Source organism: Pantherophis guttatus, chromosome 5 (genome assembly GCF_059756535.1).
Source record: "Pantherophis guttatus breed Tessera chromosome 5, ASM5975653v1, whole genome shotgun sequence".
Classification (NCBI taxonomy): Eukaryota; Metazoa; Chordata; class Lepidosauria; order Squamata; family Colubridae; genus Pantherophis; species Pantherophis guttatus.
In genome coordinates this window covers 100,501,926-100,515,606 of record NC_142067.1, presented here as the reverse complement: position 1 = coordinate 100,515,606, position 13,681 = coordinate 100,501,926, and the positions used below count along the sequence as shown (strand labels likewise).

General features: G+C 33.7%; 2 protein-coding genes across 4 annotated transcripts in view; one reads left to right on the top strand and one right to left on the bottom strand.

The window, feature by feature from the left end:
• The window catches only part of LOC117666327 (uncharacterized), a 41,753-nt gene extending 35,809 nt beyond the window's left edge, over nt 1-5,944 (top strand). For both annotated transcript variants that reach the window (XM_087895428.1, XM_087895426.1), the window contains 2 exons: nt 3,213-3,357; nt 4,022-5,944. In XM_087895428.1, the coding sequence (XP_087751554.1) occupies nt 3,213-3,357; nt 4,022-4,763 (887 nt within the window). In that variant the 3' untranslated portion in view covers nt 4,764-5,944. The remainder of the gene's footprint in view (nt 1-3,212; nt 3,358-4,021) is intronic.
• TUBGCP3 (tubulin gamma complex component 3) overlaps nt 5,492-13,681 on the bottom strand; it is a 65,821-nt gene continuing 57,631 nt past the window's right edge. For both annotated transcript variants that reach the window (XM_034418917.2, XM_034418925.3), the window contains exons 21-22: nt 13,193-13,309; nt 5,492-6,591 (exon numbers count right to left, since the gene is read on the bottom strand). In XM_034418917.2, coding sequence (XP_034274808.2) covers nt 6,433-6,591; nt 13,193-13,309 — 276 coding nt within the window. In that variant the 3' untranslated portion in view covers nt 5,492-6,432. The remainder of the gene's footprint in view (nt 6,592-13,192; nt 13,310-13,681) is intronic.

Below are 13,681 nucleotides of genomic sequence, written 5' to 3'. Positions count from 1 at the left end.
ACGGGGTGTAGTTTCAAAATTTATTGTATAAGACAAAAACATATCATATGAAGATTTTTATTTTTCAAATCATTATCCATTAGCAGTACTTGATGTGATAAATAAAACAGTGGATATGTAGAGCAATGAATTGCTCTATGAGACACTAATATATAATAAGTCCAGGAATTTTGTTCACAGCCCAGTAAAGCCTAAAATAAATGGCAAAAATGGCTTAGTCCTAACAGAAATATTTCATCTATATAGTCAGCCTCTAGTGAAAACAGATTTTTAATAGCATTAGTATTTTTGTCATGAGATAAAAGCTACAACCCCCAGTGTAAATGCTGGTTTTTGGATGCCAGAGCAATGTGGCTGTACCATTCAAAGGCTTAAGGGCTGGCAAGCTTTGGGGCATTACTCCTGCATGCCAGATTTAGTGAATATATGCCCAGCTTTTGTGTGTGCTGGTTTCTCTGGGCTTCTGCTGCTTGGAACTGAAGCCAAATACTCATGGAGTACTGTATCCAAATTCTAGATGAAGCCTGCATCCCTTGGCATTTCAGCCGCCAAGTTTGGAATACAGGGAATCAAGCATACAGCTTTAAGAATAGCAGGATATCTCCTAACTACCTTTTCCTAAATACTTAATACAACTGATTTCTGGGGGAGAATTGTCATTTTTAACCTCTATTTAGAGGGAAAAAATGAATACAGTTAAAATGGATTTTTGGGGTTTGAGGGAAAGCTTTTTTTCTATATAGGGACTGCAACTTTACTTCCGGAGGAAGAAGAGGAATATAGATCAAGAACGGGAGAAAATCTGTTCGGGGATAAAGGGGAGAGATATTGATGAAAGAGCAAAGTGAAAAGATATTGTAAACCACATGTAAGCCAGCAGTTTTGCATCACCCAGGGGCATTGCTAAAGTAAAAATCACAAATTAATTGTAAAAAGCTTCTTAAATTTAAAGTTAAAATGTTTTCCCTCCATCTTGAGCTGTAGCAAACTTTTACTATGAAGAAAAAAATATTGTTTGGATGGATGGTGAAAAGCAAATAAGACATGCACCTGTAATGTTGCCAATGAAAGTGCTCTTAACATCAGTCATATAATACATTATTATTATTATTATTCTAACTCATTTTTAGAAAGCTGAAAACAACAGATTTAGATTCACAAGTGAGCACTGCTAGCTACCTGCATGCTTTCAGGCAGTAAATACGATATTTTACATTAACTGAATACAAAAATCATGCAACCTGTTTATATTCTGTATAACTTCTGAACTCAAACTTTCTCCATTTGCTAATTGTATTTGAAGAACGTAATACAATCCTGAGAAGTGACAGTTAACAAGAAATTTAAATTTTTTAGATACTTGCAACATTAAATGAGAAAAGCAGGACTATAACCAATGGAAGATATTTAAAGCTTTTTTTCCCATTTCAATAGAAATCAAGTGTAAATTTAAGCATAAAGGAAGTCAGCTTAAAAATGTAGAATTTGTAAGAATCCAAAATTCAATAATCTCTTGATCCTTGTTTATGTACAATTAGTTTTCAATATCCAAATATTTAATTGTGTACTGTCAAATGAAACGTAGGAGTTACTTCTTATAATGAATTGTGCATGGTAAATGTGTTAAAATGGTAAATTGTGCATGGTAAATTTATTATAATAAATTGTACATGGTAAAATGGACAGTTGTTTATAGGACGCCCTTCTGAACTCTTTCTCAGAATACCATAATTGTTCAACCTTATTGGCACTGCAGTGATTACATTACAATTCATTATGCATGCTGGCTTAAACTTTGGCTCAAACTTTGGAATAAGCTTCTGAGCTTCCTAATGCTCACATGACAACTGAGATGAGCATCAGAATTCTGATTCTCTTCCCTTCCCCTACTCTTTTCAAACTGTAAAAGACTTTGCAGCTAAAGAATTAATCTTAGAAAAGTTCAGTAAAACCAGTCCTATAGAAGACAGCATTAAGTCTTTCCAAAGGACATGGGGGGGGGGATTTTTGGCATTAGATTGTAAAAAAAGCCTCTCTTTACAGCATTTCTCAGGTAAGGCTACAAAATTAATTATGGTATTTTGCTGAGGAACTATTGATTTAATTTAGTAATGAAGCTGTTATTGCTGTGGAGATAACTACCGTGTTTTCCCAAAAATTAGATCCTCTCTTAGATTTTTTTGAACCCTGAAATAAGCGCTTGGCCTTATTGCCATGTGCTCAAAAGCCCAATTGGGCTTATTATCAGGGGATGTCTTATTTTGGGGGAAACAGGGTAGTAAAGTTTACTTTTGAATTATACGCTACTTTAATGCTACTACTTAAGATCCAAGCTTTTAAAATATTCTTGGAAGCAGAAACATCTGAATGAGTACTGCAGTGACTGATTAGCTGGGCGAGATCTTAAAATAAGCTGCATTCCTCAATCACTGACCACAATTGGGACTGGTAGCTTCACTAAGCAACTTGTGAAACACTACTTGACTATGCACCCAACTTATGACATCATTTCTAGTTGCAGTTGTGAAGCAAATCACTCACAATTGTTAAGCTTAATTTTGTATGATTATGGCTTGTCTTATGACTTCCAACTTCTGTATTGACTTTGCTTGTTGGAAGGCAGCTATAAAGATCACAAACGTAAGGCTGCAAACTCAAGAACTGATTATAAAAATTTTTCAGCACTGTTGTAACTTGGAACAGTTGCTGAATGAGCAGTCAGTAAGCAAGGATGACCTGTACTATTTTTCATAACTGTATTTAATAACAGCAAAGAACTGATACAATGTAGTACATTGCTTTACATCAGCGGTCCCCAACCTTTCCAGCTTGGTGGAACAGCAGGCCCAGTGGCAGGTGCATGTGTGAGCATGTGAGACTGCATTTGTACAAATGGAGCTTCGCGCCCCAGCACCCACCATTCACACAAATGGAACTTTACACACGTGAGTGCCCATCGCTCAAGCAAGTGGAGCTACACATGCTTGCCCGCCAAATGGGCCATGGCCCGGTATTGGGGCATGGTCCGGAGATTGGGGGCCATTGCTTTACATGAAGTGAATCAAATGGGTGATCTGACTTTAAATGCTTAAAAGTATCAGCAAGTTTTCTACAAAAATGTTTTCATGAATTACAGCACACATATGATGGGTCAGTGTTACATGATGGAAAATATGATCTACTATTCTGTGTCATCTATTATATCCCTTTAGGTATTCAGGATAAAAAAAGAGCAAAGGCTGCAGATCTTAAACAACTACTAAAGCACATCATTGTTGCCTGTGTAGCTGTTTCTGGCTTGATCTTAGCAGTGATAGTCCTTGTGCACATATACAATTCATTGTTTGTGAAGAAGCAGTAAGTTATTGTTTCATTCTCTTCTCCCCTCCTATCACTGTCATTCTGTATCATAAGAACTCCCATCCTAACACCTCCTTACCATTTATATATTTTTAACATAGACATAACATGTTAGGTCAAATTGATGCAGTAGTAGAGACTGCCGATCAAATGCAACTCAGCCATGTAAAACTCAGACATTGAGATTGAATATCCTGTAGGAGGAGGACATCCCAGTTCATCCATGATGCTCCTTTCTAGGGCCTTGAGCCTTGTCTCTTGGCCTAAACTTCATGATGTTAAGCATAAAAAGCTGTCTCGTGAGAAGCGGGAAGTAAATATAAGTATTTTGTATGGGCTTATTAAATGTTTATCTATCCATCATATATTTCTTGCATGTCAAATGCAGTCTTCAGAACACCCTTCTGCCAGCTAGGAATCTTTCATATGCAACAACCCCTCTCCCTTAGGGCTGATAATGAAATGGGGGAATCATAATCATAAGAAAAATGGCAACTTGATTAAAGATTACCTTCCATTCTTGGAAAAGACAGGGGGAAAGATAAGTTTCATCATTTGCAATCTATTCAGTAGTGGTCTTTTAGCTGAGGTTGTTCCCAAGTTATTATAAGAATTATTTATAAAAAAAGTTTTGTTTAAAATTATTCCTTTATCATTTTAGGAAGCCAATTATAGCAAATGCTAACACTGACAAGAAGGAAGAATCTGACAAGGAGAAAGAATTTGTCAAAAATAAGGAATCAGACAAACATGAAGAATCAGAAAAAATTGAGGAATCAGAAACAAACAATATGATACCACTGGAGCCAAAAACATCAGCCTACAACACTATTGACATAGAAAATCACAATAACAATAATTGCTCACCACCAGGAATTTTTCTTTCAACAGATGGTGAAGATGTTACAAAGCCTTTAGAGATTCAGCCTGTTTCTTCCCCTAGCTGCCCAGAAAAACCAACAGAATTAATGCCCTATGTTGAATCATTAGAGGAATCACCTAATTATAGTACACACAAGAATTTCAAACTACAATCTAAACCTTTCAAATTGAATAGAACTTCCTATAATAGTCTAGAACAATATAATACACCCAGGAATCAGGATTATGAAACATATCAAGAGAAAGATAGTACTCCTCACAGAAAAAAAACAGACCATTATTTATCCTCCAGGAGTCGTCCAAAATCCACACAACCCAAAAGAGCACACACTGCTCTGTTATCTAAACATCAGTATTACAACAGTTTAAATTGGGTTCATGATCCTTCATCAGATAATTTCATTGCTCCAAATATAAACAAAAACTTTAATGAATCAAAAATGTCCCAGTTTGATGGCACAGAGTGTACGTGTTTTCAGCATCAGAAATACGGTTCTGGTACAGATTCATACTCTGACTAGAAAAGCAAGTGAATAGTAAAGAGTTATTTATTCTATGTAACCAATGCCCAGAAGCATTTAGTCCAAATGTTTTTACCAAGAGTAATCATGATGAAACCCTATAGTATGCCGGTCAATCATACTGCAATCATGCTTAGGAATAATAAAAGTAGTTTTATACTTTCGAGTTGTAGGAGTTGCTAATCTAGCTTCTTGGATTTGCCCAATTAAAGCACAAGTTAATTTAATTATAATATTTGCTCACATTCTTTATCTGGCACTTTTCAAATTAGGAAAGTGGGCCTAACTAATGTAACGCACTCTGCAATGACAAATAACTTTTTGTGACATGTAAGCAAAGCAAAACTGCACACATATTGAACATTTTGGATAAATTGAAACACTGTTGAAACAAAAGATGGATATTGATACATCTGATACATGTGAGGTGAAAAAGAATTGGAAATATAGGGAAGAATACAGAGATTTGGGGAGGGGTTGCTTTTTTCTATTTAAAAATTCCTACTATAAATAAAACAAATTCAGAAAAAAATACTTTTTTTCAGAGAATCAAAAATAATGACAAGATACCCTTGGCTCTGTAGCCTATGATACTGAAATTTAGCTCATCTAGGAAATCCATACAGAGGCCTCAATATGAACTCAGTTTAGAGTCAGGCATTCCCATTTTTGAGACATATTATGTATTCTGAAAAGCTATCAGACAAAGTAAAGAAAAGAAAGGCCTATACATTCAAAACTAATTTTATTATATAATTGTTTTTTTAAGAACAGGCACTTTTCCAGTTAGAAGAAACAGATAAAGTGTTTGAAAGATAATTGTGTTTATTTTCTAAGATTTTATCTGTGAATATAACAAATGGATAATTGAATGACTTGATATATAGTGGCTTCTTTACAAAAGTGTTTCCCTGTAATATTTGGACAGCAATATATAAATATTTACAATGAAAAAATAGGCAAGGAAAGAGAAATAAGTAGTCTTCAATATCCAAATTAATTTTGCATACATCCGATTTGAACACAAAATACTTCATTCACATCTATTTCATATTTACAATTTTAATCACTTGAGAGCACTGAATTCTTTATTTTAGGATATTTGTGCATGTTATGTTTCTAATATGTTTCTGTATAAGCAGTTAAAAATTTTCTGGAAAAATAAATCATTGCTTTGAAAATGCTGAAAATATTAATGTAAGTAATTTATGTGACATATTTTCCCCACTAAAAAAAAATCCAAACAAACAAACACCTTGGATACATATTTTTGACCAGCAGCAAATTTTCATAAAACTGGTTTCCAAGTTCAAATGGAAACCTGGGAACAGTGCTTACTTTAAGTGGAAATGATGCCCTAAAGACAAATATAAAATTACAGTGGATGGTTCCTCAGGTGGTCCAAACAAAATATAGTGATTTTTCAGTATCTTAAGAAAACTGAAACAATTTAAATCCACTTAGTTGTAACACTTATTAAATACAGAAAGGAAACTTTTTTGCTTTCTCTACTGGTGTTGCACAACCACATGTCTGAAAACAGGTTGTTTGCAAGAATGACAAACACTACTGCATGCCATTTGGTTTCATACTGTCAACCATCACTGCTACATCCAACAACAGTTACACTTTGAGCGATCCTGGTTATGTTTGCTGCAGGAAAAAAAAATCATATGTGTGAATTACGCCGCCCTCTAGTGCCCAAAGATACCCGAAGCCTCGGTTCTCTGGCTTTATAATGTTCATTGAAATCCAGTCTAAAGCTAAGAAATTGGAGGCTTTCATCAGAACTGGTAGTCAGGAGCACCAAGAACTGCTGTACAATGCCCTGAAAGGAAAAGGAAAAAAGATCAGAAGAAATAGATAATTTTAATGCAATAGTGGTACTAAATACTACCCTAAAGCAGGTTATATGTAACTTCAAATCAAGGGTCTCATACTGAGTGCCAGGTTAACAGTCACATTTCAAAAAGTATTAATCTCATTACAAAAATCATATAACATAAGCTCATTTTAAATTATTTAATAAAAGCTCATCCAATTCCTTTCTCTACTCATGTAAAACCAACTGTACTGTTCTCTCTCTTCCCCACCCAACTTGTTACCTCAGATCCATCTAAAGAAATAAAGAAGAAAAACAAAATTATTTCCAAGTTAAAAAATGGATTGGTGATGGCTGTAAAACCAATAACTCCTTTCCTTTAAAGAAATCCCTGGCTAAGGGGATTCGGCTTTTAATTTTTGAAATGAGAAAGAAAAATAAGGAAAACCAGAAAAGAGGGCATGCAGCATGTGGTGACCACCACAGGGAGGTTTTGAGCTGTTACACTAGATGTTAGCGACCCAAAATAAGAGCTCAGTGGAAAACAGAATAATTGAACAATTTGTGAGAGAAAACTTGTTGGAGACGCTATAATTGGAAAGGACAAGGGCAGAAAACAGATCCTTGACATAAGACCTAACAGTTATGGAAGTCATACCTTGGAGAATAACCAAGGCAATTGGAAGGTGAAGAGAGAGGCTTCCTTTCTCACAGCGAGGGCAAAAGTGATGAGGCTTTTCACCAAATAAGCAACATTGCTAGAAAGTGTACAGAAAGGGATGGGGAACTGAAAGATGGCAATATTTAGGATATCCAAAGGAGAACCAGCATAGCCACAGCCAGTCAGATTACTTCAACAAAACAGAAAAGCTGAAGGAACCAGAGGAAGAGATATGAGAGGGAAGTGTTTCAATTAGAAGTGGAACATCCTATTAATATCACACCTTAAAGACTTTACCACATACTTTCCTGAACAGTATTGAAAAGCTGCTAAGAGAAAGTTCAAAAAGAGGAATTTATGAAATTGATTCCATGAGAAGTTAGCTGAAATCTGCTAAGGAAATCTGAAAGGAACAAGCTGACTCTTCAAATTATCAGTTTATAAGCAAGTTAAAATGAATTTTAATTTCTTTAGAGCAGTGCTTCCCAAACCTAGGTATATTGGATATTAGGTTTGGGGGGTTTTTTTGTTTTGTTTTGTTTTGTTTTGAAGTAATAACATATGAACACATTACCCAATCACAACAGGGACATTTAAACTGACTGTTTTACCTACATTGGGTAAAAAGGACTTTCAAATAAGCAGTTTTGAGTAATGAAGAAAAAGTTTGGGAAGCACTGTTTTAGAGGAAACATTAACATTTTACATATAATCTAAGGTCAGAAAACTCATTGATTGTTGAAAAAAAGGACAGACGGGGCTAAGGAGAATTTCCTTTAGAAGATGATGAAATGTGGGCATAGATCAGGTTTACTCATAGCTGCCTCAGGAGATGGAAAGTTAAAGACCCTGTTCTAAAAGCTATTTTAAATGGAGTCATGATAGCAGGTTAATTTGTTTTAAATAAAAATCCCCATATTAAATTAATAGGAGATGAAAGAAAAGGTATCTCAAAAAGAAAGAGGATATCGCAAAGAAATAAATAAGCCTTAAGAAAACAAAACATTTTTGGATAGGGGAAAGGTCCAAAACAGTGGTTAAAGAAAAAGGAATAATATAACCAGTTTCTTTAGTGATGAAAAAAGAAGCCACATCAAAACTTACTGTATTTAAGAAGAGCTCCAATGAAAATAAACCAGAAATGAAAAAAAGCAATTTCTAAATTGAAGAATGAGAGCAATGTTCAAAATGTTTCATCTTATGATAGATGACAAGAAACAGGAAGAAGCATCAGGAGGAAGAAATGTACAACAAAAAGATGAAACAGAATTAAAGAGAGAGCAGAACAAGAAGGTTAAGAACAAGAAAGATAAAAAGATAAAAAGAGAGAAATAAGAGCGACCAGAACGACAAGATCTATCTATAAGTAAAACTATGGAAGATGAAATAAAACTACTGTCAATTAATATAAATGGACTGAATTCTCCTATGAAAAGGAAAAGGACTTTTAACAGATTAGGAAAGTTAAAATTAGATTTTATTTGTCTTTAAGAGGTCCACATCAAAAAAACAACACAATAAATTATTGGAATATCCTAAAATTGGGAAACTATACTCCTCATTAGCACAACAAAAGAAAAGAGGGATGGTTTTATCTATTAAAGAAACAATAAAAGCAAGACAATTTTTTGCAGATGAAGAGGGGAGAATATTGATGGTGGAGGTAACAATGAACTATAAACAAATACTTTTGGTAGCAATATATGTACCAAATTATAAACAAGCAATTTTTTATGAAAAATTGCATAAGAAAATTACTGAATTGGAATATGAAAATATTTGTTTGGTATATTTCAATGCAATTATAGACGCAGAATTGGACTATAAAAGTAGTAAAGTAAGTAAAAAAGCTAGAAAAACGCTTCCAAAAATGTTCTTTAAAATAACGGAAAAAATAGGTATTCAATCTTATTGAATAGATATTTATTTTTAGAATAAATCCTAAAAGAAATTAATAGTCATTTTATTTAAATAGACATATGTCCTGGTCAAGAATAGATATGGATGTCACCGGAGATATGGATGTCACCGGAGTTAAAGTCAAATGTGCAAGAAATAGGGCAAATCATAATCCAACTGGAGTTCAGTGGAAAGGAGAAAAGAGAAAATGGCGATACTAAAAGACAAGGCATTTATACAAAGTATGGGGGAAAAATGGACTTTTTTTTCAAAGAGAACAGAAAAGAAGAAACTTCATTACAAAATGAATGGGACAATGCTAAGGCATATTTTCAGGGCCTGGCTATAACATATACAGGGGAAAAAACAAGAAAAAGAAATAAAACCAAAAAGACATTAGCAGAAGAGCACAAGAGACTGGAATTAGAATTAAAGAAAGAACCAAGCAAGAAGATTTTTAAAAAATCAAATGGAACTAATAAAACATAAAATAAATCTACTAGATAAAGAAGAATTGGCACAAAAAGTCAAAAATGCTAAACAGAACTTTTTTGAAAATTCAAATAAGCGAAGAGAAGAAATTGATACATAGGCTGGTAGATGAGAAAGGAACTTTATACTACCAAAATGAGGATAAAAAAATAATTCAAAATTATTATGAAAAGCTGTATGAGCAAGAGAAAGTTTCAGAAGAGGAAATTAAAGAATGCTTGGAAAAAGCAGAAGTACCTAAAGTACCAGAAACAGTGAAAGCTATGTTAAATGAACGAGTATCAATGATGGAATTGTCAGAAGCGATTAAGAGACAAAAGAGCAATAAAACACCAGGACCAGATAGGCTGCCGGCAGAATTTTACAAATGTTTACAAGTTACTCTAGGCCCATCAATGTTGGAAGTTTATAATGAAGTATTGATTAATGCGAAGGTACTAAATTCATGGATAGAAAGAAATATTACTCTGATTCCGAAAGAAGAATTAGATTTAATGCAGATAAACAACTATAGGCCCATATCTTTACTGAATGCTGATTATAAATTATACGCTTCAATAATGGCAGAGAGACTAAAAAGGTTTGTAAATGAATTTATACTTTCAGACCAAAATGGCTTCTTGCCTACGAGGCAGATTAAAAACAATATGAGAATGATTTTAAATACATTAGATTATTACGAAGCACATCTTGGGAAAACAAATGGCGTTGATCTTCTTAGATGCACAGAAAGCATTTGACAACGTAAATTGGCAATTTATGCTGTTACAACTAGAAACTGTGGACTTTGGTGAGAGATTTATTAATATGATAAAGGCAATATACCATAAACAAACGGCAAAGGTAATGGTAAATGGAGATACGACAGAGAATTTTAATATAAAAAAGGCACAAGACAAGGATGTCCACTATCTCCTTTACTATTGATATTATTATTGGAAGTGTTAAATAGAAATATTAGATAAGATACAGAAATTAAAGATATGGAAATAAAAAAGGAACAATATAAATTACAGGCATTCAGAGATGATTTGATCTTTATCTTGGAAGACCCACAAGAAAATGGACTTAAACTAATTAGGAAAATAGAAGAATATGGTGAAGTTGCAGGACTGAAAATAAACAAAGAAAAAACCAAAATAATAGTTTAAAATGTTATAGACACACAGAAAAAAGAACTAACGAGAAAAATAGGTATATAGATAGTCAAGAAAGTTAAATATTTAGGAGTTCAACTAATGGCAGGGTGTGTAATGATTAAAGAAAGTAATTATTATAAATTGGTGCAACAAATTAAAATGGATTTGGAGAAGTGGAAAAATCTATAATTATCACTGATGGGAAGAGTAGTCACTATAAAAATGAATATCTTGCCAAGTTTACTATATTTATTTCAAACTATACCAATAAAACTGGGAGGGGGGAATATTTTGAAGAATTAAATAAAACAATATTAAAATATATTTGGCAAGGGAAAAAGCAAGGATAAGTTTGAAAATGTTGCAAGATTCTAAAAATAGAGGTGGTTTTGGGCAACCGATTGTGAATTGTATTACCAGGCTTCAATACTTACTTGGGTGAAAGAATGAAAGAAAGAAAATACCGGTCTGGCTCTCCACAATGGAGGCACTGATTTATCCAAATTGATATAGAGAAGGTTACCAGATATAAAGATATTTTAAATGAAAAGGGGGAACTTAAAACTAAACAGGAACTGAGTGATCAAGGGATTGAGATAACATGGTGGTCATATGTGCAGATACAATCTAGATACGAGAAGAATGTTAAAATGTATGGTTTAAATAAAGAATTAACAGAATTAGATCAGATATTAACAGGGACAGATGAAAAATTAATAAAGAAAATATATAGCTATTTGTTAAGTATTAAGATAGAAGAGGAACAAGTAAAAGAGACAATGATAGTATGGGCTAAAATTTTTTGCTATTCGATTGACTTAGATAAATGGCAGAAATTATGGGATAGAAATTATAAATTAACAATGTCTACTGCATATAAAGAAAATCTTTATAAAATGTTTTATAGATGGCATTTTCCACCCTCAAGGTTAGCAAAGATGTTTAAGGATAAATCTGCAAAATGTTGAAGATGTCACCGGATACCTGGTTCATACTATCATCTGTGGTGGACATGTCAAAAAACAAAAAAATATTGAACAAAAATATACACATGGCTGGAAAAAATCATAAAACAACATATAGATTTGAAACCAGAGACATTTTTGTTGGGCATCTTACCAGACAAGTATAACAAAGGGAATGTATATCTGATTTTACATGTATTGACTGCAGCGAGAATACTATTTGCACAACAATGGAAAAATGAAGAGATTCCAAGAGATGAAGATCTGATTAGAAAAATATTAGAATGTGTAGAAATGGATAAGCTAACACTTACAATTAAGGAAAAGAAAGAAACTGAATATTTTTTGACTTGGGACTTATTTTATCAATGGCTAGCTGACAAAAGCAGGAGCTAGAAGCAGGGAAATCTATGGAAGGATCAGTGATATAAGGAAGATATGTTAAGTTGGTTAAACAAATAGTATGATTATTATTATTATTATTAATACTAATATAATTGATATTAATGCAATGAATATTGTTGTAAACACTTTGATTATTTCCTAAAATCATTTGTTTCTAGACAACACACTGTTCAATTGAAATTGGAATTTTTGTATGCTATAAAAATTGTATGCTAAAAAATAAAATAAAAACTTACTACAAAAAAAATAAAGTTCAAAACTATCAGTACTTTTGTTATCCTGTTTCATCAAAGTCCAACTTTCTTTCCATAGAGCCGTGATGGCGAACCTATGGCATGCATGCCAGAAGTAGCATGCAGAGCCATCTCTCCAGGCACACGAGCCGTTGCCCATTGCTCTTCTGGGTTCTGGTGCGCCCGTCAGCTGGTCTTCACGCGTACAGGAGTGCCGAAAACCTGAAGAGCAGCCGGCCGGTGCACATGTGCACACAGGGCAGCTGTTCTTCCGGTTTCCAGCGTGTGCATGCACACCGGCCACCTGGTGTTCCGGCTTCTGGCACTGACCAACTGGCGGTTGCACATGCGCACGCCGGAAACAAGGAAGATCATCTTCCCGGCGTAGATGCTATTGGAACTGTTGTATAGTTTTTAATGTAGAAAAGCAATTCAAGAAATAGCAAAATTAGCTCAATGAAATTAGTGCCATCGTGGTTGTGACATCTATTTCAAGAAAACACTTCAATGATGATATAGTAATATCTATCTACAGCAGTAATGATCTGATATAAATCCATAATATAATGAGTTATGTAAGCAGCCAGATATATGGACAATCTTTGTGATGTTTTTGTTTACTCTTCTAAGAATACATCCTGTTTACCAATTTTATCAGTCATAATGGAATCATATAGCATGAGGTTTTACTATTTCCACCCAATTACAAGTCATAAAATGGTCTGTATAATGCTGCATTAAAATATTACTTTAGGCAAAGATACTTAGTACTAATCCATTCATATCAAATGTTCTTAATTTAAACAAAAATACCTGATAGAAATGAGTAAGTAGTCGCAGCTGTGAGCACATTTTCGGTATTGAGTCTTCAAACTCTTTCATTCTTTTCATCTCTTCTTCTTGTTCTGAAGCTGTTACTCCCCATTCACCCTTTAGAATGCAATTTTAAAAAAGTAGGGTGATAAATCAACAGGTGCACATTTATTCCTTTGTATCCTTTGTTACACAAAAGAGTACACTGATTTTTTTAGATTAATTATCATGGGACAAAGTCATAAATTTGCTTGATGGTTTCTTAACCCCGGAGGACAGAAAATCAGCAGAAATTCTCTGGAAACAGTTTAACAATCATGAACTAAAGACACCAGATACATATTTCTTGTCAAAGGATTGATCAACCTACATGAACATTTTTGTGGGAAATTAAGAATTAAACTTCTACTGCAATGCCCTTTTGGGTTCCCAGTATAATAATTTGCATTTAATTTATAAAGGAATATAAGGTGATCAGTATAGCATATT